Raw genomic sequence first — 24937 nt, forward strand, 5'->3', positions numbered from 1 at the left:
ACTCCTGTCTTCTCAAAACGCCTCCAGTGACGATACTTTTTGATAAAAGCTAAATGTCTTGCCTTGATCTGATTGATTCCCACCTAACCTGGTCCCTGCCCATCTCTCCAACCCCATCACTGACTGTGCTCCACCTCTCTTGTTTGGTATACCTCCTTTGAGTTGCTCAAACACACAGATCACGTTTCAGCTTTAAGTCTCTACAGTTGTTTACTGATTTTGCCTAGCATGCCTGTTCCTCAAACATCTGCATGGCTTGCTGTTTACCATCATTCAAGTCTCAGCTCAAAGACAACTTTAAAAGCCCCTATCCTATCTACCCAAACCAACAAGCCACCTCTGCCCTCGGTTCAGCATTTGATTCTTTTTTCCCCGTTATAGTACTCACTACATCTAAACTGTCTAATGACTTATTTGTATGCTGGATTATCTGTCATGATTCTATGTTATTGTTTTCTTAAGACCTTTCCCTATCTGATATTGCCTACATATTGATTTGCTTGTTTATTGCCTTTTACTTTCCATTTGAATATAAGCACCATGAGAGCAGGGGTGTTGCCTGTCTTGTACCTCCAGTGTTTAGAGCTCTGTCTGGCATGTAGTAATTGTTCAGTGCACCTTATTCAATAAATAAATACCAAAAGTCAGCTAGATTGCTTATATGTAGCACAGTCTCCTAGACTGGAATCTCTAGGTGATTTTTTACGTAGGTTAAAAATTGCCATGATGTATATATTGTAACAACACCTAAGATAATCTCACACTTTATATTTCTTAAAACTCAGAATTAAATATTAATTTTTAATATTTTCTAATCATTTGTCTTAGAAAAAAATTCTCTAACTTTGTAACTACCTTATTCCTTCTATATAGCAACTAATCCAGCAATATCAACAACAAAATTACTTATTTTCCCATTGCTCCAAAGCTAATATGCTCTTATTATTTTATAAAAAGAGAAACTGTATGCATTACTGTACATTCACTTAATTGATTTTTCACATGCAGGCACCACTACAGCACAGTTGAATATTTGCAGTACAATCATTATGCAATTTATATATCAAGATAGAGGTCATAATTTATTCAGTATTATCCCTGGTAATTATTATTGAGCATTTTAATTTTCAATACTTAAAGGCAAGTATATTCTCTGTGAACCCAGCAAAGGAAAAATACTCACTAATAGAGTAAATTAACATAATGGACTCTATGAATTAAGCTAATGACTTGTTTCTAAGTCTGCAACACAAAACCCAATGAAATATAACAGATTAGAAAATTACCACTTTCATCATTGTTGACTGACAAAAATCACAAGCACAATTCTGCAATCACTTACTTCCATCAGTAACTTGAATCCTTTGCGTTTCTTGATTTCATCCACTAGGTACCTAAAATTAAAAGTTACAATAGTATTTATAATCTGCAACCTAAAAACACCATGAACATGACTGATGTATGCCAAAACTGTTATTTCTGATACAGAGAAAGGGCATGGAAATAAGAAAGATATAGGTAGGGGTACAGGTATTGACAGAGGTAGATAAATCGATACGCCAGACCTACTGCAATCCCTTGCACTTGAGTAAAATGATATATCTTTTTGATGAGATGATGTCTACTTCACATGTTATCATCAGACTTGAATTCCAGCAAGAAAAGCCAAATAAAGCAGATTGAATATACATCTCTGAACATGTGGGTTTTACATCCACATCCTAGATAGAGATTTAGCATGGATACTTAAATTACGTAGTTGCCTTGGAGAAAAGCTGTCTTGGTGAATCATCCTGCTTGTAAGTTCATTTAAGATCAAGAATGCTCAACAGCCTCTTCTCTAAGGCTAGCACAGAGAGAAAGAAGACTGATAATCAGTATCATGTTAGAAGTAAGTAGGTTGTAGACTGTTAGAATATCTATGAAGTCATCTTGAAAGTCAGGGAAAAGAGAATTATCCTACATAAGCAGAGAGCATAGATGCATGAGATATGAAATGTGATTGAGAAAAGACAAAAGCAACACTGAAAACATAGTACTCTATGTAATAATAAGATGGATTCCTCTCTCTGGGCTTAGTTTTTGCCTGTATAAAAAGAGAAATCTGAAACTCATTGGCTTTGAAAAGTAGTTGTTTAATCATGAGTCTTAAAAAGTTCACAGCACTTGATCAAGTATTTCAAATTTGGGGGTCAAATGTAAGGAAATGATAAGAGATGCTGACAAAAATGTTTGCCAGAGCATTTATTGTGATTTTATACATAATAACAACAATTAAAAAAGAAACAAGAAAAACCCCCTCACACCCAACATAAGAAATGCCTTGAAAATTATATTGTAGGGGGATACATAACATCAATAAGGGCACCAGATCCTAATCCAGGCAAAACGAGGTCCAATGGGAGGCCCAAAACCTCACCTGACTTGAACCCCACAATTTTAAAATAAAGGAAAAAATAAAATAAAATACACCTAAGAGAAGAAGAGAAAAAAGAAAATTATATCATGTCATAGAATTATGGTACCATAATCGTGTCACTAAATCATATACAATCAATCAATATTTACAAACACACAAAAAATACTTCTCTTGAACCTCAATGCTCTAACCTGTAAAACTGAACTAGCAATCTGCTTTTCCAATCTGAAAAGGTTGTTGTAAAAAATTTAAATAAAATCGTAAACATCAAAATATTTCAGACTATAAAAATTGGAAAGAAGGTTATTATCCTTACATCATTTGCTAAAGGTCGTTTTATAACATGTATATGAAATACACTAGGTTGTCCTTATTTCCAAATTTTATTTATATCACTTTTTGCATAAGGCTAAATATTGGTGTTTGCATATAGATCGTATATCTTTGAAATGTACAAAGACTTATAAAAATCTCATAAAAATTCTATCAGTACTAACTAGCAATACAGATCCTTTATTTTGAGCAATAATTATGTGACCATCCACACACAAAAACGCATACACCCACAATGTATTTGATGTTCACATACTACTGTCCCTGAATATTTTTTCAGGAGATGTTATGCAGCTATAAAGTTTTTTAATCTTTTAGCATATTGCCTGACTTTCAAAAAAAAAAGCAATTCCATTGTTCAATAAGCACCCGAAAAGGTGCTCAATATTACTGGTAATAAAATAATTGTAAGTGGGCCGGGCTTGGTGGCTCAGTACTTTGGGAGGCTGAGCAAGTGGATTCCAGACCAGCCTGGGCAACTTGGCCAGACCTCGTCTCTACAATAAATTTTAAAAAATGAACTGGGCATGGTAGCACATGCCTATAGTTCTGGCCACTTGGAAGGCTGACGCAGAAGGATCTCCGGAGCCCAGCAGGTAGACACTGGGATAGCCACGAGGGTGCCACTGCATTCCAGCCTAGGTAACAAAGTGAAATACCAACTCAAAAAATAATAATAATAATAATAATTGTAAGTGAAAACAGCAATACAGGCATACCTCCAAGACATTGTGGGTTCAATTCCAAACCACTGCAGCAAAGTAAGTCACACACATAGTTTGGTTTCCCAGTGCATATAAAAGTTATATTTACATTATACTGTAGTCTGTTAAGTATGAAATGGCATTAAGTCTAAAACAACACCCCAAGGTACACACCTTGATTCAAAGCACTTTATTGGTAAAATGTTAAGGATCATCTGAAACTTCAGTGAATTCCATATTTTTGCTGGTGAAGGATTTTGCTGTGGCAATGATGGCTGCTGACTAATCAGGGTGGTGGTTGTTGAAGTTAAGAGTAGCTGCGACACTTTCTGAAGGTAAGACGACAACGAAGTTTGCTGCACTGATTGATTCGTCCTTTCACAAAAGGTTTCTCTGTAGCAAGCGATGCAATTTGAAAATATTTTGCCCACAGTGAAACTTTCAAAATCAGAGTCAGTCCTCTCAAACTCTGCTACTGCTTTATCAACTTAGGTTATGTAATATTCTAAATCCTTTGTTGTCATTCCAACAGTGTTCACAGCATCTTCACCAGGTAGATGCCACCTACTTTCTTTGCTCATTTATAAGAGAGACGGCTCTTCAGTTCAAGTTTTATCATGACACTGCAGCCAAGTCAGTCACACCTTCAGATTCTACTTCTAACTCTAGTTCTCTTGCTATTTCAACCACATCTTCAATGACTTCCTTCCCGGAAGTCTTGAACTCTTCACACTCATGAGGGTTGGAAATAACTTCTTCCAACCTCTGTTAATGCTGATATTTTGACTTTCTCCCTTGAATTACAAATGCTCTTAATGGTATCTAGAATGGTAAATTCTTTCCAGAAAATTTTCGATTTACTTTGCCCATATTCATCAGAGGAATCACTATCTACGACAGCTACAGCTTCATAAAATGCATTTCTTAAATAATAAGTTTTGAAAGTTTTAAAAGTTAAAAGTACTTATTGATCCATGTGCTGCAGAATGGATAAAAGCAGGGCTTAAAAACAAGAATCTTCGAGCCGGGCTCGGTGGCTCAGCCTGTAATCCCGCGCCTTTGGGAGGCTGAGGTGAGTGGATTGCCTGAGCCCGCGGGTTCGAGACCCGCCTGGGCAGCGAGACCTCATCTCTACAATAAATCAAAAAAATCAGCCGGGCATGGTAACGCATGCCTGTAATTCCAGCTACTTGGAAGGCTGAGTCGGAAGGATCACTGGAGTCCAGCAGGTCGAGTGAGACTCCAACTCAAAAAAAAAAAAAAAAAAAAACAAGAATCTTCTTGAATGTCTCAATCGGAACTCTTGGTTGAACAGGTGCATTGTTCATGAGCACTAATATTTTGAAAGTAACCTTTGTTTATCTGAGCAGTTAGTCTCTACACCATCTGTAAATAGATCAGGTTTTGTTGTTTCATTTATAAGCACAGGCGGAGTAAGTTTAGCATAGATCTTGGTGGTCTCAGGATTTTTAGAATTGCAAATAAGCAGTGGTAACCTAAAGTCACCACCTGTGTTAGCTCCTAAAAATAAAGTCAGCCTGTCCTTTGAAGCTTTGAAGCCAGACATTGACTTCTCTCTAGCCGTGAAAGTCCTAGATGGCATCTTCTTCCAATATAAAATTGTTTTGTCTACATGGAAAATCTGTTGTGTAGTGTAGCCACCTTCATCAATGATCTTAGCTGGATCTTCTAGATAACTTGCGGCAGCTTCTCCAACTGCATTTGACACTTCACTTTGCACTTTTAGGTTTCTTTCCTTAAATCTCATGAACCAACCCCTGATAGCTTTCAACTTTTCTTCTACAAGTTCAGGCCTTGGCTTAAGGGAATGCTGTGGCTGGTATGATCTTCTATCCAGACCTCTACAATTTTCTCCATCTCAGCAAAAAGTTAGTTTTGCTTTCGTATCATTCATGCATTCATCGGAGTAGCACTTTTAATTTCCTTCAAGAACTTTTCCTTTGCCTTCATTACTTGGCTAAATGTTTGGTGCGAGAGGCCTAGTTTTCGGCCTGTCTCAGCTTTCAGAGTGCCTTTCTCGCTGAACCTAATAATTTAGGACAAAATCATGGACTTCGCAGAAAATGGGATGGAGTTGGAGACAGTCATACTTAGTGATCTATCCCAGAACCAAAGAACCGAATACCACACATTCTCACTCATAAGTGAGACCTGAACATTAATCACAGTAGCACAAGGGAGGGACCAGCAGTCGTGGGACATTGCCAGGGGAGAGAGGGAGGAAGGGGTGCCCCGTAACAACACAAAATGTGCCTGGTCCTAAATCAGGGGAAGTGAGGACCAGTTGGAGGCCCAGACTTCACCTGCACGTAGATTATGTAGGTACCTAATCCTGACTTGAACCCCACATCTTTTTAATAAAATATAAAATTAAAAGATATCAATTGCTAGCTTTTGATTTAAAGCATGAGATATGCAACATTTTCTTTCACTTAAACACTTACAAGCCATTTTAGGGTCATTAACTGACCTAATTTTGATATTGTTGTGTCTCAGGAAGTTACAGAGGTCTGAAGAGGGAGATAGGGAATAGCCAGTTGGTAGAGCTGTCAGAACACACACGTTTATAGATGATCTGTCTTCTATAGAAGCATTTCATGGAGCCCCCAAACAATCACAATAGTAACATCAAAGATCACTGATCACGGATATAATAATAAAAAACATTTGACATATTGGAAGAATTATAAAAATGTGACACAGAGAAATGAAGAGAGCCACATGCTGTTGGAAAAATGGCACTGAGAGACTTGCTTCACACAGGGTTGCTACAAATAGCTGAAAAAATGCAATATCTGAAAAGTGCGATAAAATTAAGCACAATAAAATGAGGCATGCCTATACTATGCCGTGCTCCCCAATGATACTGAAAACATATTTTAAAGAGTGGCAACATCCAGTGCTAGTGAGAATGTGGTAGAAAACTGCTACAAACCTTTTTGAAATTAATAGTGCTCATATCTTCTGATCAAGCAAACCACTTTTGGAATGCTGGTCTACCAGGAAAAAAAATCAATAATACTAAGGATAAATAGATGTACATTTAATATAAATATACGTGCACATATATGCTGTTGTATTTAAAGCCCCTGTGGGGAGTGTGTGTGTGTATATATGTACAAAATAACTAAAAACAAGATTACGCTCCAGAAGCTGGCAAATGGCAAATTAAAATGTACGACAGCAACACAATATAATAAGATGCTGCTATTGAAATGAATGGATTATATCTACTTCACTTAAAGCACAGGAATGTTCATGATGTGTAAGGCATAAAAGTGATGTACTGAGAAATGTGGATAATTTGATTCAATTTTTAAAGAAATTGTTTAAAAGAAAACAAAAGTAATCTCTGTTCACCTGTATACATGAGCACAGTGTAAAGTCTGAAAGGATACATGGCAAACTGTTAATGCTTACCTGAGGTAGGGGGGAAAAGAGAATTCAGTGGGGGCCAGGAATGATCACCTTTCTATATCTCTCTTCAGAGTTTCATACGTGTGGTTATTTGTATTCTTTTTGGAAAGTAACTTAATGAAACAAACAATGTGAAGCTCAAAACAAAACAAATAGACATGTACAATCTCTTCCTCTATGCGGAAAGTTTTGTGAACTTTCTCAACCTCTCAGCCACAAATGTATTGGCAATCTGTTAACTCAAAGCCTACGCCGTGATTTCATCTTGAACACCCTGAGGCTCTGAAAAAAGCTTTGCATCTCCAGAAATCTTGGGAATGACTCAGGGTTAAAAGAGTCTAAGTGTATAGTTAAATAACTTTGTGACTATAGGCAAATCTCTTAGTGTCCCTGAGCCTGCCTCAGTTTCTTCATGCATGGGGGCAAAAATATGGAACAAAATCATAAAATGCTTCTCTAACAGATTATGACTGTATGAAACTTACATGTACTACCTATAGTCTCAATTTAGAATACTTCTGTCAAACTAGTGAAAGCTACGACTGGGGAAATGGCATCCTAAGACAGCTGAATTATTTCAGTTAAAACTCTGCCTTTTGCTAACCATGTAAAGTTGGGCTTTGTATTGAGACTAGTATCCCTACTGCAGGCACTCTCAGAACTTGTAAAGCCCAGGGTAAAGAGATCCAACTGAGTGAGTATAAAGGTGATTCAGGGGAAGAAGACTGTTGCTATTGCTATCATAACAAATGTCTTACACCAGAGTTTCCAAGCTATGCTCCATGGTATACCATGTTAGTAGGTTTTCCGCATAAAAGTCTTCCACTGTCAAATAAGTTTGAGCACTGCTAGGCATATCAACTAGACTGATTTTTGCCTACACTTAATAATATACTTGGCTTCATTCATATGGCCATTATCGAGCTGGTTGGATTGGTCAACAATGTTATCAGGAACCAAGTATTTACTATCATTTCAGTCGGCCATAATTAGAGTGTTAGTGAAGTCACCTCTCTCGTTCACAAGAGGACTACCACAGTTCCAAACACCATATTCTTACTCAACAGCGTCTTAAGAAAGAAAAGAGAGGGCTAGAGAAAAAGCATTTTTTCTTTCTACACATAGCTCTCTTGGTAAGAATATTTTCCCAGCTTGTAATCCCAGCACTTTGGGAGGCCAAGACAAGTAGATTGCCTGAGACTGCTGGTTCAAGACCAGCCTGGGCAATTTGGTAAGACCTTGTCTCTAAAACAAAATAGAAAAAAATTAGCCCAGCATGGTAGTGCGTGCCTGTAGTTCTGGCAACTTGGAAGGCTGAGGCAGAGGGATCACAGGAACCCAGCAGGTCTATGCTGGGGTGGCCATGAGCAAGCCACTGCACTCCAGCCTGGGTGACGGAGTAAGACTCCAACTCGAAAAAACCAATATTTTCCCCAGAAGTCTTCATAGAATTCTTTCTGTATCTTATTGATTGAGCCATATACCTTCCTCTAAACTCACTGTTGGAGAAGAGGATTGGCTAAATATTCCCAGTTGGGACATTGCTGCCTAAGCAAAATCAAGTTCTACGGGTAACAAAGAAGAGAGAATGGTTCTTGGGTGATCAGTCAACAGAGTCTGTATACTGACTGGAGTAAAGTTAAACACATTTCTATATTACAGGTCCTTTCAAAGCCTGTAATGTCCTAATGAGAACTTTGAATTCCCAAGAGAGGAATAATATAGTAGTCAGCATTTTCCAAACATATTTGACCATGGAACCATTTTTTTGAAAGATTATCTGTTAAGATCATCTGGAAATCTATTGTCCCCCAGAGCATATTTTCATGAATGCTTGTTGAGAGGCATTTCTTTTATAGAGGAATTACCCTCTTCTTAAATAAATGCTTAAATGAGATGAGTTGTAGGGAGGAAATTCACATTAGTGTTGGGTCATTTCTGTGTTATGTTCCTTGGAATGATTTATTCCTCACAACTCTTTTTTGAATATATAAAAATATCCGAAAGATAAAACACATTTCAAAAACTGTTCTTACATGGTGGAAACCAGGAAAAAAAATTAAAAAAGAGGTATCATCCTTTTTTGAACACAATGCAGAAACCATAAACTTCTGTCAAAAGGCATCCAAGTAAGTGAACTCAAAAAACAATAACAACTTCGTAAAGCTCATCATTGTCCCTTCTAAGCATGGCATAAAAGAGAGGAGAGGAAAAAATACACATTAGCAAGAGGTTCCACCAAACCTACTGGGGTAAAAACATATTAATATTCTGGCTTGATCTTAAAGCATACATTAATGATAAATCTGCTCCAAAACACTTCTTCCTTTACTTACAAGTTTGCTTTCAACATTAGAGATTTTCAATTCTCAGATTTGCTGTATAAGTCTGTTTAATTTGGGGGTTTTCACTTGTCCTTTTGCAAGACATCCTTTTCTCTCTGAAAATAGTCTTTCTAGTCTCTCTCTTACTTCACCAGCCACTTAGAGTCTCCCTAGGCCACTTTGGATGAAGTTTCTCTCCCAGTCTTATCTTCTCACTTGAAATTTCTTTTGATGTGCCGAGCCTCCCAGAACTCCTGAGATTTTTCCATCTGCTTTCCGTATGTTCTGCATTTATCAGAACATATCACATGGCTTGTGTAAGTCATCACAGATACCCATGTGCTCCAATCTACTGCACTTGTGATTTTTTAAAAATTGCCAACATGAAGAAAAATAAAAAATAAAAACGTTGACAGTTCCATAATCTTCTAGACTCTCTACCTCATGTCACCTAGATCGATACACTAGCACAAATGCATCAGTGTGTAACTACTCACCTTTTCCATAATGATTAACAATAAATCCCTCCATATTCATGCAAATCTAGTAAATGAATTCCATCTGAGAAACTGCGGAGACTGTGTGTCAAGGGAATAGATAAATGATACTCTGGAGACCAAAGTAGCAGAATGGGTTCCTGAGCTGTGCTGTTGTTGGAAAGATTTACACACAACTCTTCTAGGGCTGCTTGAAAAATTACCCCTGAGTGGATATCTGTTTAACCCGAATGCCATGACAAAGGCATAGAAGGTTCTATCAGCAACAGGTAGCCAACGGTATAGCAAAACACCTTTTACTTTCCTAGGCAGATATCAGAAATACACAATCGCCAGTTTTGTGCCAGAAGTGGGGGTTTTAAACCTCAGCCCTCTGGGTTCCAGTTATGCTTGATTGTTATGTGTTGCTTGAGGCTCTCAACATCACTGATTTTCTTTTTTTTTTTAATCTTAAATGCCTATTCATTTATTTTACTTTATTTATTTATTTATTTAAACATATTTTTTATTTTAAAATTGTGGGGTACAGTTAAGGGTTAGGTATACAAATATGCATCGTCCGGCACCCTTGTTGATAAGGGGTGTCCCCCCATCCCCAGACAGATATTAACTACCGGTAATCCCACCACCCTTTCCCTCCCCGTCCCCCGCCATAGATTCCCACCAATGTCGATCCTTTGCTTATAGTATTACAATAGATGTTCAAGGTCCACTTATACATCGCTGATTTTCAAGCAACCAAAGAAGAAAGCATTTTAGTCATTAATGTTTCCTGAGAGAAATGTTCTCTCTTCAGTTGCGATGACGGGGTCAAATGGAAATTAGGAGAAGACTTAGAGGTCTTCTAGTCACTAATTTTTTTTTTCATTCTTGCTGGATTTCTGACAGTGCATAAAATTGGAATAATTGCCCTCTTTGACATCTTCTCTCACTTTCCCAGAGAAAGAGAGAGAGCTATCTGCTTAGGGCAGTGTGCATTGATCTATCTTAAATCTAGTCTGTACACAAATTTTAAAATGAACCTTTTTTCAATTCAGGAATAGGAAAACATTGTTTCTATGAAATTGGTACACTCTTTCCTGTAATACGTCAGGAGAAAAGAGGTGTACAGCTTCTCCAATATTTTAAAGATCCCACCTAGGACCTAGGGACATGGCTACCTTAGCTACAAGAGCTTGTCAGTAAGATGCTCCCCAAATAATAGCACAATCATTGTGTGCAGCTTTACTTTGCTAGAGATGTTATCTACTGAAGGAAATTATACTTCTTGGAAACAAAACAGTGTCTCTCTGACTTAGAAATTATGACCTTGGGTGAGAATTGTTTTTATTTGGTCATCTCTGAAGCAAGTTGCTGTGAATCAGTGGACTCAATGGGAAACAGTATCTCAACCTTCCAGTCAGTGGTTTGAACTGATTTTCCTGGCTCACATAAGTAGTGGTGTTCTAGAACTAGTTCGTGATGGCTCACGAGAGCTCATTGTTAAATATTCAGGAATTTTGCAAACGGCAACTGTTGGTAGGTTACAACTTGCTATGCCAAGAATATTTACACCATGGAAATTGGCAGACATTGCAACCTGGGCCTTTTTTCTTTTTTCCTATGAGAGCCAATTTACCAGCACACCACTGCACATAGGCTCTAACAAACAGAATAGACTCTAGAATTGAGACAATATTCTATCGTTCCTAAAGAGCAGAACCACAAACCAAGCAATGAATCTGAAAATAAATAAATCATGAAAATAAAACCCTTCTACTGCTAATTTACTATAAATCTTAATCCTAGAGAAACTCACCCCAAATGTATAATTTCAGTCCATAACAAGTGACATGCCTAAAAGTACTCTTCCCTTTTTCTTGGCATTGGGACTGGGAGAACACGATGACTTTTGCCTACCCTGGGAATAGACTGTTGGATACCAAGAATGTGGAAAGTTAAAGCAAGAACACAATGGTGTGTAACAGCAGGAAAGAGGAGGGATTCTTTTTCTTTTTCTTTTTTTTTTTTTTTGAGTTGGAGTCTCACTCTGTCGCCCAGACTGGAGTGCAGTGGCCGCTCCCGGCCACCGCAGCCTCGACCTGCTGGGCTCCGGCGATCCTTTCACCTCAGCCTTCCGAGTAGCCGGAATTACAGGCACGCGCTACCATGCCCGGCTGATTTTTTGATTTATTGTAGAGATGAGGTCTCGCCTGCCCAGGTGGGTCTCGAACCCGCGGGCTCAGGCAATCCGCTCACCTCAGCCTCCCAAAGGTGCGGGATTGCAGGCTGAGCCACCGAGCCTGGCTGGATTATTTTTCAAATATTTAAATACAGGTCACAGAGTCTACAGTGATGCTTGCTGAAATGTTAATTCAATTCAATTTAACTTGACAAACATTTACAAACAATAAGTGTTTATTGAATTGAATTGAAATGTTAACATTTATCCTCCTGTGATATGTCTCTGCAAAAATTAGAAAGTATTCTTAGACTATAAACTAAATTCCACCCTGAGATGAATGTTAACTTCGTAATAAATACAATCATAAAATATTTATATCTAACCTTATTTCAAGACACCTGTCATTGAATTAGTTCAAAGCTTAGACAAAATCACATAGAGATTCTACCACGCTTAAATAGCACAAGAAAATCCAAAAAAGGGAACAGAGCTTTCTAGTCTTTCAACTGAGTGGGCAACTATGAATATTTATGGTAGACAGTTTTGCTTTTTCACACTGGGTTTTTATCTCCCCACTTCTAATAACGACACTTTAACCCAACTTCTTTTTTTTTTTTTTTGAGTTGTAGTCTCACCGTGTCATCCAGGCTGGAGTACAGTGGCACACTCACAGCCACCCGAGCGTCAAGCTGCTGGGCTCTGGGGATCCTTCTGCCTCAGCCTTCCAAGTAGCTGGAACTATAGGCACGTGCTACCACGCCCAGCTAATTTTTTATTTATTGTAGAGACAAGTCTCGCCAAGTTGTCCAGGCGGATCTCAAACCCGCAGACTCAGGCAATCTACTTGTCTTGGTCTCTGAAAGTGCTGGGATTACAGGCTGAGCCACTGAGCCCAGCCTAACCCATCTTCTAATAAAGGAACATTCTTCACTCGGTTTCAGTACACATTCTATAGGAGGAGTTGACACTCTTCCTGGTGCCGAAAGAGGGCATGTGACTCAACATGACCAATGACAACATCACATTGCCCTGGCAACAGTGACTGATGCAGAGATGGGCTTTTGCCTCACTCATAAATAATCAAATTTTCCTTAGGATTGCTGAGACAGGGATACTCTCTCATTTTGGCCTTGAACTTGAACCTGGAAGAATATCTATCTGACACTCCTGGCAGCCACCTTACTATGTAAGAATAAACCCAGCATGAAGGAAAGTGGAGCTGAAAGACAGATTAAAGACTGGTGATATTTAGGTACATCAACTAAGCTATTCCAGAAGTCGTCACAACCCTAGTCTTATAAGTAACACGAGGTAATAAATTACCTTTGTTTATGGTAACTTGAGTTCAAGTTTCTATCACCAATTGCCAAAAGATTCCTGATATAATACTCACAGATATTCCAAACGACTTCTTAAACTTAATCACTAGAATTGCTGACTTCTTAAAGTTTTCTGAAAGTGGCAAGGTCATCTCGTTATCTGCCCTTAGAGCCAAGCCCTTTGCCATGTAACTCGCAATTTTTTCCTGCAGAAAACGCAATGCATACTTCCTGCTTCTTGACATTGGGCTGGGCCATATAATCTGCTTTGACTAAAGGGATATAACACAATCAGCTGTAGACATATGCAATCTGGAATTTAAAGTGGGTTTTCATAATTGGTCTTGCCTTCTTGGGCTCCTGTCACAGCCATCCCAAGGATATGCGCCATCTAGCCTGCTGGTCCAAGGAAGATGAGAGATACGTGGAGAACAACCCCAAACCCCCAGCCAGCATGGTAGGAAGTAAATCCATGCTTGCCAACCCGCAGACCTCTGGGGGAAAAAATAATTGTTTTAAGACATTAGATTTTGGACAGCTTTTTGCTCAGAATACCTCTCCCACTTTCGATATAGAAAGAAGAAATTGTTATAAATCTCTGAGAAGGTCCTTCAAGTGAAATGCTGAAGTGAAATGTTAAGAGAGAATGAAGAAGGAAAGACTATCCAAACCAGAGATCACAAACTCTGCTGCCCACGGTGCCCAAGCAGTTAAGTAAATAATAACAGACCAAATAGCATGTAACATATGTCAGGCATCATTCTAAGTGTTCTACAGGCATCATTCCCTTTAACCTTTATGATGATTGTTTGAGATTGGTGCTATTATCATCTCCATTTTCCTGGGACTAGACTGAAGTATAGAGAGGCTAAGAAACTTGCCTAAGTCACATACATAGCTTGTAAATGGTAGAGCTAGGTTTTAAGTCCAGGCTGCCTGCACCCCTATGTTATATAGTAAAAGAAGTTAGTTTTAAAACAAACAAAACAAAATAACATAAGAAATGATGGGAACTGTAGTTCTCCATAGAATTAAGTATCATCATGTTCAGCTGATTGCAACCATGTGGGGTTGAGAAACTTCCAAGTTTTTGAGAGAAGCCAAAAATGCAGATTTTTGAGAAATCTTCCTATTTTTAAAAAAAGTATTGTATTTATTTATTTATTTTTGAGTTGGAGCCTCACTCCATCGCCCAGGCTGTAGTGCCATGGCTCACTCATGGCCACCCCAGCGTCAGCCTGCTGGGCTCCGGCGATCCTTCCACCTCAGCCTTCCAAGTAGCTGGAACTACAAGCATGCATTACTACACCTGGCTTATTTTTTATTTATTGTAGAGACGAGACCTCGCCAAGTTGCCCAGGTTGGTCTCGAACCTGCAGGCTCAGGCAACCCACTCGCCTCGGCCTCCCAAAGTGCTAGGATTACAGGCTGAGCCACCGAGCCCGGCCAAAGAGGTATTTTAAATAAATGTTTGCATTTTTAGCACCATGAAGGTTAACTCTAAGTTGTGAGAGTCCGACAAAACACATTTAAAACTAAATTTGTCTGTGGCCTGACCACCCACTGATCTAAGTTTAGTGGTACAGTTCTGTTCAGGTGGCAAGCGTCTGGCACCTATATCTCAAGCGCTTTTCTAAGGTCCTTGAAAGTGGTGACAACAGCTTTGTTTCTAATGTTACTACAAGGCAAGCAAACACGGTGCCTCTACCCGGCCATTCCCAGTAAGCCTCTGTGCTGTACCCACCCACATTCTCACAGTTCTGCTTTTCAGGACCTTAAAGTCACACCCAGATTTTTGGATCACCTCACATCCAGAGATCTGGTCAGGTGCTCCCTCCCTCTGCCTGGATCATTCGTCTCTCCTCTCCATCAGGTATCAGTTGAAAGTCACTTCCTCCAAGAAGCCTCTGCCAAGAACATACTAGGGAACCCTCTGAGTGGTCGTGGAGTATTACACCCTTCCTCTTACCAAAATGGAGGTCATTTGTATTTTATCTGCTTTCTCACCTGAGTGTATCTCTCAATAGGCCAGTGTCTTGGAGGGCAGGTGGTAAGACCACTCTGTTCACAATTCCTGACACATAGTAGGTACTGAGAAGATGCTTATTGGATGAAAGAAGGAATTCACAAATTAAAAAATATATACAGATGTTGCCAACGTCACGTTCATTGGGTCTTTCTATTATAGACATGCGTGGATAGACACACACACACACACACACACACACACACACACACACACACACAGGCAGTACCTAGATAAAGCAAGAGCACGATTAACCCTTTCTTCAAGGCCTAATGTGCCCAGGGCCTTCCAGGTCATCCAGAACTTGAATGCATCCGGTCTTCTGCTACATTGGATAGACTTGTCTCCTGTGTCGTAGCTGACGTCATAGAATTTATCCTGCTGAAAGAGGTAAGATGCCTTGGCTGAGTAGCATTTTTGAAGGAGACCCTTTGAAAAACAAAAAAAGAAAGATTACAAGACTGTCCATTTTTAGAATACACTTGATTTTGAAAGCACACACACACAAACAAAACCTGCATGGTATTTGACTACTTGCGCCAAAGGCATCTCTCAGTTTATGACTGCCCTGAATCAGACACAATAGGTGTACATTAACTTTCAGATCTGGACTATCTATTGTGTTTCAAAAAACAAAAAAACAAAAAACTTCTCAGGGTTGACAATGCTAGAATCCATCTTCACAATTTCATGATAAGTATTGTGAGCCTGATAAGACCATGTCATCATCTGTAAGATATCAAAGTGGGCCAGTTTATCAAGATGAAGAAATCTGTCTGTAACTCACTCAAAGCTCCATGTTAGGAGAAAAACCTCCAAAACCTGACATATTTACATACTTTGTACAATGTCATAGGTAAACATGCACACATACACACACACACACGTTTTTAAACTCTCTTTTCTTCAACTCAAGTCCATTTGAAAAAACCCAGACCATTCAGTTACCCAGGGATAAAAACCTGAAGAAAGAGCCACGGAAGAGTTTAGCAAAAACTCTTCACCCACAAAAATGGTGGCTACAATCCCAAAGGATCGTTGTGTTTGTCTCACTTTTTGTGTAACCAAATTCCATTCATATTTACTAATTACTTCTCTCTAGGAAGTGGGTGACAATTTATTCTGTTTATCAACATCTTGGGGTCTTCACCTTGACCCCAAATGATTAGAGTTAAAACCACGTACCTTCAATGTCATCTGGGGTCTATAAAAGTCCAGATTTCCTAACCTATCACTCACAGCTCTCACAACTCACAACTCCCTGAGCATCTTCATTTGTGAAAAATATTTATTAGAACCCTCTGCTCCCCAGCGCAGCCAAAATACACAGGGTCCCCAAACCCCGAGATCATGTCCCACTTACATTTTTGCTCACACCATTTGCTTGAGCTTGTCTCTATTTTGTCATATTTGACCCATTCAAAAGAAAGAAAATGTGCAGCTTATTTATAAGTTGTGAGTTGACTGACACTAAACATGGCCTCCTCTCTTTCTCTACATCTGTCCTTCCACCAAGTTCCATCTCAAGTTTTTCTCCCCCTCAGCTTCCTTATCTGTCCATCCCACTGGGCTCATTTTTTCCTTTGATATTTGGCTGCATTTGTTGGCCTTGCTTCTGTGCTTTCTTCACTCGATGAGCACTCCCAGTATACGAGGAGGTGCTAAAAAAAAAACCCAGAATTTATTTATAAAAATTTGTGAATTTATTGTTTACACATCTAAACTTCAGTCACCTTCAAAGCACTCTCCGTTGGATGCAAAACGCCTATCAAGACACTTGTTCCACTACTCAAAACAGTTTTTGAACTCATCGATTTTGATGACTTTTAGTGTTCTGCCATTTTTTGTTTCACGTCTTCCATATCAGCAAAACATTTCCCTTTGAGGACTTTTTTCATCCAGGGAAACAAACAAACAAAAAGTCATTCGGGGGAGACAGTGAAAAGGAAGGGTGAGGTATGGGGGTCATGCCGTCTTCGGTCAAAAAGTGGAACACTCAGCATGGTATGGACAGGTGGGTTGTCATGGTGGAAGAACCAGTCACCTGTTTGCCACAACTCAGGATGTTTCTTCTACAAACCATCTCTCACAACAACGCTAGCTGGTGCGCTGATGCCAATGGGTTTCTAGAATACTTATCTACTGGGAAAAGCCTGTAGTACAAGGGGCATATGCTCAAAAAGATAATTCTGGTTTTTTGGGGGGGTCCCCCCTCATATTCTCTCCTCATGGGCCAAGCAGATTATTGAAGGCAGGAATCATTCCTTACCCATCTTTATACTCATGGAAACTACCATTGTGCTGGGTACACAGTACTCTCATTAAGCAATCAGGACACTGATTCTACTTCCCATTTGCCATAATTCTCCCCCATTCCCCTGACATGTGGTATGAATAGAATAAACACGGCTACATAACTTCTCATTGGTGCATTTTCCAAACAATGCAAAACTACTCAAGCTGCTCAGGAAGCCACAAAGAAACATCACAATAGACTTGGGGTCCTAGACAGTGTTCCTTCTGATCAGAGAATGGATTAAATGTGCTTCTTTTGACTAACCAGCTTGTGCTTAAAGAATGAAAAGAAAATCTTAAGATATCAAATTCCAAATGAAAGTGCACATTTGCTGTCTTAATAGCAACATTATCTTGGGCAGACACTAATCTGGATCTAAATGTGCTCAAAATGCATGATTTTATGCTATGTAAAAAATTATATACCAAATAGAATCAAGAATTACAAATCCCCCTCAACCAGTATCCACAGTAAACTGAGTAAATGATAATAATCAAAGGAAAACTAGCTTGCCTTCCCCGGTGCTGATGGGTGTTCTTGGTAGATGCAGGGCAGAGCAGATTACTCTGACCGAACGCTAAAGTGGAAAAAATTCTTTACTCTTCGATCTTAGATTTTTATTAGTAATCTCTGTGCTTTGATGGCAGCAGCCACCACTGCATGTTCCTACCCTCAAAAGTCAGGAAATTTGGCTATTGTTTCCATAGCAACTACAGCCTGACCACATATTATAACATTAAAAGGCCAGTGCATATATTTTAAGGACAAGCATGCATACACATTCACAGCACAGGCACACATGCATGCACTTGCATCATGATTATAAATTTACTTCTATCAACCATGAAAGATTTTTAAAGATCCCCAAAGCAAATGAACTTTGGACATATCTTGAGCAAGTTTCAGGGCCTATGGTAGTGACTGAAAGGAAGAGGAGGTTCATTCATTATCAGAAGACAAATTGCATCATCACAAGCAAATGCAGAAGGGGAGAGTCAAGAAAGCATACAGCAGCTTGAATGATTGTCCCACAGTAGTGACATAGTTAATTTCACTGCACTGAAAAATGCTCCAGCCTTGGGAAGGTTTCATAATGAACTACTAGAGGCTTGGGATTTACTTTATCAAAAATAAATGAAAACTTTCCTCCCAAAGTTTCTGCTTTGCATTTTAGTTTATAGTCTTGTATTAAAATGGATGAGATGTTCTTTGGTTTTAAGACATACATCAACGAAGAGAAGATGCTCAGATCTCCAGAGAAAACAACATTTTGGAATAAGCGTAGTAAAAGTTAACATTGTTGAAAAACTTTAATTAGTTATTATTGTGCTATCAAAGAGAAGGACTACGCTTATCTTGTTCGTCTTCATACTCAATCCTAGTAGGACAATAAATACGAGTTATATGGCTTACAGAACCAAGTATCTAATGAGAATACAAATAGTTTTTTATTGTGATATTAACTCAAACTGTTCTCAGGGATTAGTAGACATCGTATTAGGACTTGCACTGTGGCAAGTGAAAGAAGCTTATGCAAAAGGGGTATTTGTATAGGCTCGTATATGTTTAAAAATCTAGTCACATATAATCTTCAGACACAGTTGGATCCAGGATTAAATAATGTCCATCATCAGGAATCTGTCTTCTCCTCTTGTTCTATTCTGTGTTGCCCTCATCCCTAAGCTGGAAGGAAGTCTGGGAACTGAGGCTTTCATGTGGAACTAGTGAGCAAGGAGAGGGGCTCTGTTCAGAGAATGATGGGAAACGGAGGACAGACAGCTTCTTCTGGTGTTGCTACCCACAAAGAGTCTGCCCTTAACTAAACTTCAGTTGGGCTCCTCTAAACCCTATAGGCTTCCACCTTGGCATTTACCTTTGTAGGCACTGCATGGCCCCATTGTAGTGAGAATCTTGTTGAGTCTGTTTAGAGAACCCCCTCCCCGCTGTGAGATCACCCTTGATATCTGACCAAATTCCTTGTCTCTCACCTTTGGTTTCTAGTTATCTTGGCCTGCGGGAAGCAAGAATCCTGTTAGGTTTGTTTCACCTGTATGCTCCTTTCTTTCCTAATTTTTTCTTAGTAATTTTCCACCCACTGAGCCCCAAAACCTGCTGTTTGGTTATAAATCCCCTCTTGTCCATGCTGTATGCAGAATTGAGCCCCATTCTAAACTGAGGTATCTGTCTTCCTATTGCAATGGTTCTGAATAAATCTTATTTTTACCACTTTAACTACTGGCTTTGGTTTTCTCTAACACCAACCAAGCAGAGAGAGACCCTTGGCCTCCCAACTTCAATTTCTCATCTGAACCTTCTGCCGGAACATAGCAGAAAGCCAACTGGTAGGGGCGCCTGGGAAATTGAGCTTTTAGGAATCATGCCCTTTTGCAGAGCAAAGAAGAGAGAGGCAAAGAGTGAATTATACGGTCAAGAGAAAGAGGCAAAGCACAAGCATACTACCCATGTACAGAAACCACATTTTCCCTCTGTGTTCACAATACCTAACCTTGCGCACGATAATCATAATAACCAGAGCTAACATTTATTGAGCTTTTAGTATTTTCCAGACACTGTACATGTATGAACTCATTTAAATCTCACAGCAACCCAATGAGATAAGTTCAATTATTTTTGTCAACCCCATGGTTCATGTTTTGCAACAGTGAGTTGATTACATAAAGTCATGTGGCTACCAGGTGGCAGAGCTAGTTTTCAAACCAAAGCTGCTTGGTCTGAGCTCCAACCTGTTAGACTTTACTGCACCAACTGTGGGCAGTTAAATATATGTGAAAGACTTTAAATATAAATACTCACTAAGACTTACTGGAGAGGTTAGTGAGAAAGATAATGGCAGTAGAAAGCACTTGAACTAAAACTCAGAACAACAACAAAGATCCTGTTTCAAACCCTTGCCTTTGTCCAATAAACATGACTTCTGGTCTTACTAGTGGTGATATCTTGTTTATAAAGCATCTTGAAATTTTTCTGAGTGCTTGTGAATCTGGTATCATTTAAAATATATAACATATCAGTAGGTTACACATTCTCCTTGTCAAGATTGTCCAGGCCATTTTTTATTTCCACAGGCCAGACCAGATTCTGCAGTCTCTTCTCCAGGAGTCAGTGACCAACCACATGGACCTACTTTAAGTCAGGATTTTGTACACAACAAAGATTTTCTCTTTTCTCAGTCTTTGCAAGTATGTTTTGCAGCTTACCAACCAAAAGCTACCAAAATGTCTTTCCATACAATTCTTCTTATATTCTGTTCTATGTCACCATTATTTACCTGCAAAAAAATGCCCAGATTAACTGCCTTAGAAAAATGGCCTATTAATCATATTTGTAATAGTTAATTCACTCCAAAATTATGTATTAAGGACCTATTGCTTAACAAGCACTATGATACCAGGAGTCTGAGCATGCAACTCTATGGAGGTGCTAAGTATCTAAGCTAATATTTGTTGGTTGAATACACAAAAATATATTTAGGCTGCAAATAGAAGAAAGGCTTGGCTGTCATCTAGGATAAAAAAGTAAACTTTAAAAATGATTATGCCCTCTGAGACTGGCTTTATTTATTTATTGAGCAAACATTTTTGGTACCTCAATATATGTCAAAAGCTGTGCTGGGCACTGATGATGTAGTGGTAAATAAGAAAGTCACTCTCCTTAAGAAGTTTCAGTTAGGGACAGAAAAACAGGTAATTACTGTCCAGGACTAGAATAGGAAAAAGAACAAGGTACTGTGGAGCTCAGAGGAAAGTCATTTTTTTACCGCCTTAGAGATGCTAGACAGGGATTTTCAGAAGAAGAAATATGTCATCTGAGAGTTGAAAGGTGTGCAGCTGGATAGAAAAGAGGCTAGGATTCATTCAGTATAACTGGAACTAATGAATGAGGTGGGGCATAGCTCGAGAGTACAGGCTAGAAAGGTAGAATGCCAAGTCGCCAAGAATCTTAAGTGTCACAACAAGAATAATTAGTCAAGGAGTCTTCACAGGCTCATCCAGATATTACAACTTAAACTTCATTACTGATCTGGCAGAACAAAGTGAGAATCAACAGATGTGGAGTCTGCTTTTGATTTAGTCATTTGTTGTCAGAGCTCAAAGCATGTCACTTACCAGCTTAGGCTTCAATTTTCTCATTGACCTAATGGAAACAATATTACTTGTTTTCCCTATCATACATACACACTATAAAAATCTAATGATTAATTGGGAACATCCCTCAGTCTTTGGCCAAAATCCTACCCATCATTCCTTCTCTCCTGCATGATCCTGTGCCCTCTGACTCCTCCCAGCTGCCAGTACCCATTCTTCCTTTGGTTTACTTTATTTCCCCAGGCAAACTGCAGAGCAGAATATCAGCTCTAGACTCCTTCAGGATTTACGAAATGAACATATTATAACACTTGCTCACCTCCCCTTTCTAATGGGATGTATTTGCCAGTTATAGAGTTATAGAAGTAGATCAAGCTGACAGATTATATTGAGGCCATTCCAAGAAATCTTAAAGCAATAGGAAAAGTTGTCCATGATCTTCATCCTCCAAATGGAGTCAAGCCTGACCTTAATTAAGCTCCCATACTTGACGGCCTTCTTAGATTCTGTGGGTCTTTACAGGTCTCAGTGTGGTTTAAATGGAAACCATTAAAGACATCATGTGGAATGAGAGTAGGCCAGGGCATACATTAGATAGACTGAGGGCTAAGGGCCCATCAAATAGCCAGACATAACTTTCCCAATTGTTTCAGTTTTCTTACACAAATATAGAAAAATGATTGTGTTGACTGCTGACTAGTTGATGCTGGGTGAAGGGAAAAGAGTAAGAAGAGGTTCACAATGTTAGTATTATTTTCCCCAAAAGGAAGCAAATCAGACTGAACCATGGAAAAGGTCACCCTGTGAGGCTTAACTACGAATAAACTGAGAAGGAAAAAAGGAAGGAAGGAAAGAGGAAAAGAGGGAAGAAAGGAAGGAAGGGGAGGGGTGGGAGAAAGAGAAAAGGAAAGAGAGAAACAAAGCAATCATGAACAATACAGGAATATTCCAAGGTGATATTTCCAGTGCTGAAGTACAGATCAGTTGGTCCAATAAATCTGTTTAAATGGGTGTAGTTGAGGCTGTGGAAACCAGTAGACTATTTAGTTATCTTCCAACACACTGAGGTCCTTGCATCAGTGCACCATCTTTACTAATCTTTTGTCATTTTTGTCTGAATAGATGTTGATGTATGAAGTGGGAAAGCGGGAACAGAACCCTTTATCTTCACTTCTCGAAATGCACATCCATCCACTACTTTCGGCTTTCTCTGTGTTTTTCCTTCAGCGTCACAAATGCTCCCTCTTTTTGGCTTTCAGATGTGTAGAGCACATACAAGTCCTATGGCAGGAACTGGAGCTGATCATCAGAATCATTTGCAACATCACAATCCTCACTCTCCTGTCTCTGCTCTTCTGTGTAACTTCCATCTGGCTGATCGCCTCTCAAGCACAGTTGTTGACTGATGGTGGAGTGTTTCATCCAGTCAACTCTATTGTAAGATCTGTTCACTTATTATTGAGGCTCTGCCTTCAACTGTAACCAGCAAGTCCTCATTTTCCTACTCACAGTTATTTCTGCATTTTGCTCTCTATACATTCACCTGTAATTCTGAGCAGGTATTCTTTCACGTGTGGATGCTTTAAACTGGCATCTTTCATTTTCTCCTGTGGCATGTCTTTGATCTGTCTTTTCTGGATTTATTTATTTAATTCATTTTCTTTCTGCTGTAGCTTTTTCATTCTCTGTCGGTGTAGAAAATTGTAAAAAATCATCTGGTGTGGCATCCAACTTGGGGAAAAAAAAACTTACTGTTTTTTGATCAATGGTCACCATTCTTTTTTTGAACTTGTCACCAAATCTGAGCTCTTCTTTGCCTTCTCCTCTGCAGTCTGAAAGGCTAATTTCAGACACACTGTGGTCCATTGGAGGTTTCAATGTCTGCAGGAGGTTACAATCCTGACAAAAAGGCTTGTTTCTATGACCGGTTCTGAATCGCTTTTTGATCAATTGATTCATCTCTCTTTCCCATTCCATTCAAGCATTTCCCAATCGCTAGTATCACCTACAGATCAACCTTTACTTATTAATTTAGTTCTCTAATCCTCTCTCCCTTCTTTCTCCCCACTGTTTGCATTTTCTGGAAGGTGTGAGGGACGAAGTTTACTTATGGGGCTTGTGACTGAACTTTTGAAGAATTGGTCAATAGTCTGCCCTTTTCTCTTCTGCCATGGAATGACATATTTGAGCTCATGGTCCTGCCATTTCAACATCTCCTTTCCTAAAGTTCATGTCCAGCTTCTCAAAAACTGCTGCGCTGTCAGCCCTCTTTGCAAACTGGCTCAGTGGTCTGCCTGATTCAAGTTGTTTCCAGAAGTTTCTGGGTACTGTGTGCTAGGTTTCCAATCAAATGTGATTTCCTCTCTTGTTTCAGTTAATTGTCATAAGGCTTTTAACTTCAAAGTCATCTGTGAAAGTATATTCCTGGGGAAAAAATGCCCTCGTTTCATTCATGATACTACGAAAGAAAAATTTTACATGATATATACTTTTATTTGTTTCCCACCTTTGGCCTTCAGGTTAAAGGCCTTTGAAAATTCTCAAATTGCTTTGCAAAGCTTGAGTTCAGTCTATCCTTTCCTTATGCATGTTGATATATGTTTTTCAAAATTTTCTTTTCCTCCCCAGTGTGCATTAAGTTATTAAGCAGATTCTACAGCTCTGTGCCCAGCTCAAGGTAGAAGAAGCAGGAATGGGCACACCTGTGTGGTGGGCGCCACCATTCAGGTGCCTCCAGCCATACCCCAGCTGAGGAAAGTTCAGTCCTCGCATGCTGCAGCCTCCTCCAGCTGGCCTCTCTTCTCTGTCTGTTTCCCTAGCTATGCTTCCCTCCTGTCACTCCACAGTAATTTCACAGCAAAATGGTCAAAGAAAACAGCAGTGCCCCCCCCCCAAAAAAAAAACCCGGGCTCGGTGGCTCAGTCTGTAATCCCACGCCTTGGGAGGCTGAGGTGAGTGAATTGCCTGAGCCCGCGGGTTCGAGACCCGCCTGGGCAACTTGGCGAGATCTCATCTCTACAATAAAAATCAAAAATCAGCTGGGCGTGGTAGCGCGTGCCTGTAGTCCCGGCTACTTGGAAGGCTGAGGTGGAAGGATCGCAGGAGCCCAGCAGGTCGAGGCTGTGGTAGGCTGGGAGCGGCCACTGCACTCCAGTCTGGGCGACAGAGTGAGACTCCAACTCAAAAAAAAAAAAAGAAAAAAAACAGCAGTGCCAAATGAAAGTCCAGGGGATGGGAGAAGGGAGGGAAGGCGGGGTGGGGAGGAAAACAGTAAATGCTCATCTTCAAGAAAGCCACCAATAATAATCACT

At 39.5% G+C, this 24937-nt stretch overlaps 1 protein-coding gene across 1 annotated transcript in view; it reads right to left on the minus strand.

The window, feature by feature from the left end:
* The window catches only part of GADL1 (glutamate decarboxylase like 1), a 145426-nt gene that overhangs the window by 66220 nt on the left and 54269 nt on the right, over nucleotides 1-24937 (minus strand). Inside the window, exons 11-12 of the mRNA XM_008053888.2 lie at nucleotides 15454-15653; nucleotides 1343-1394 (exon numbers count right to left, since the gene is read on the minus strand). Coding sequence (XP_008052079.1) covers nucleotides 1343-1394; nucleotides 15454-15653 — 252 coding nt within the window. The remainder of the gene's footprint in view (nucleotides 1-1342; nucleotides 1395-15453; nucleotides 15654-24937) is intronic.

Source organism: Carlito syrichta, unplaced genomic scaffold (genome assembly GCF_000164805.1).
Source record: "Carlito syrichta isolate Samal-C Ts95f unplaced genomic scaffold, Tarsius_syrichta-2.0.1 Scaffold288813, whole genome shotgun sequence".
Taxonomy (NCBI): Eukaryota; Metazoa; Chordata; class Mammalia; order Primates; family Tarsiidae; genus Carlito; species Carlito syrichta.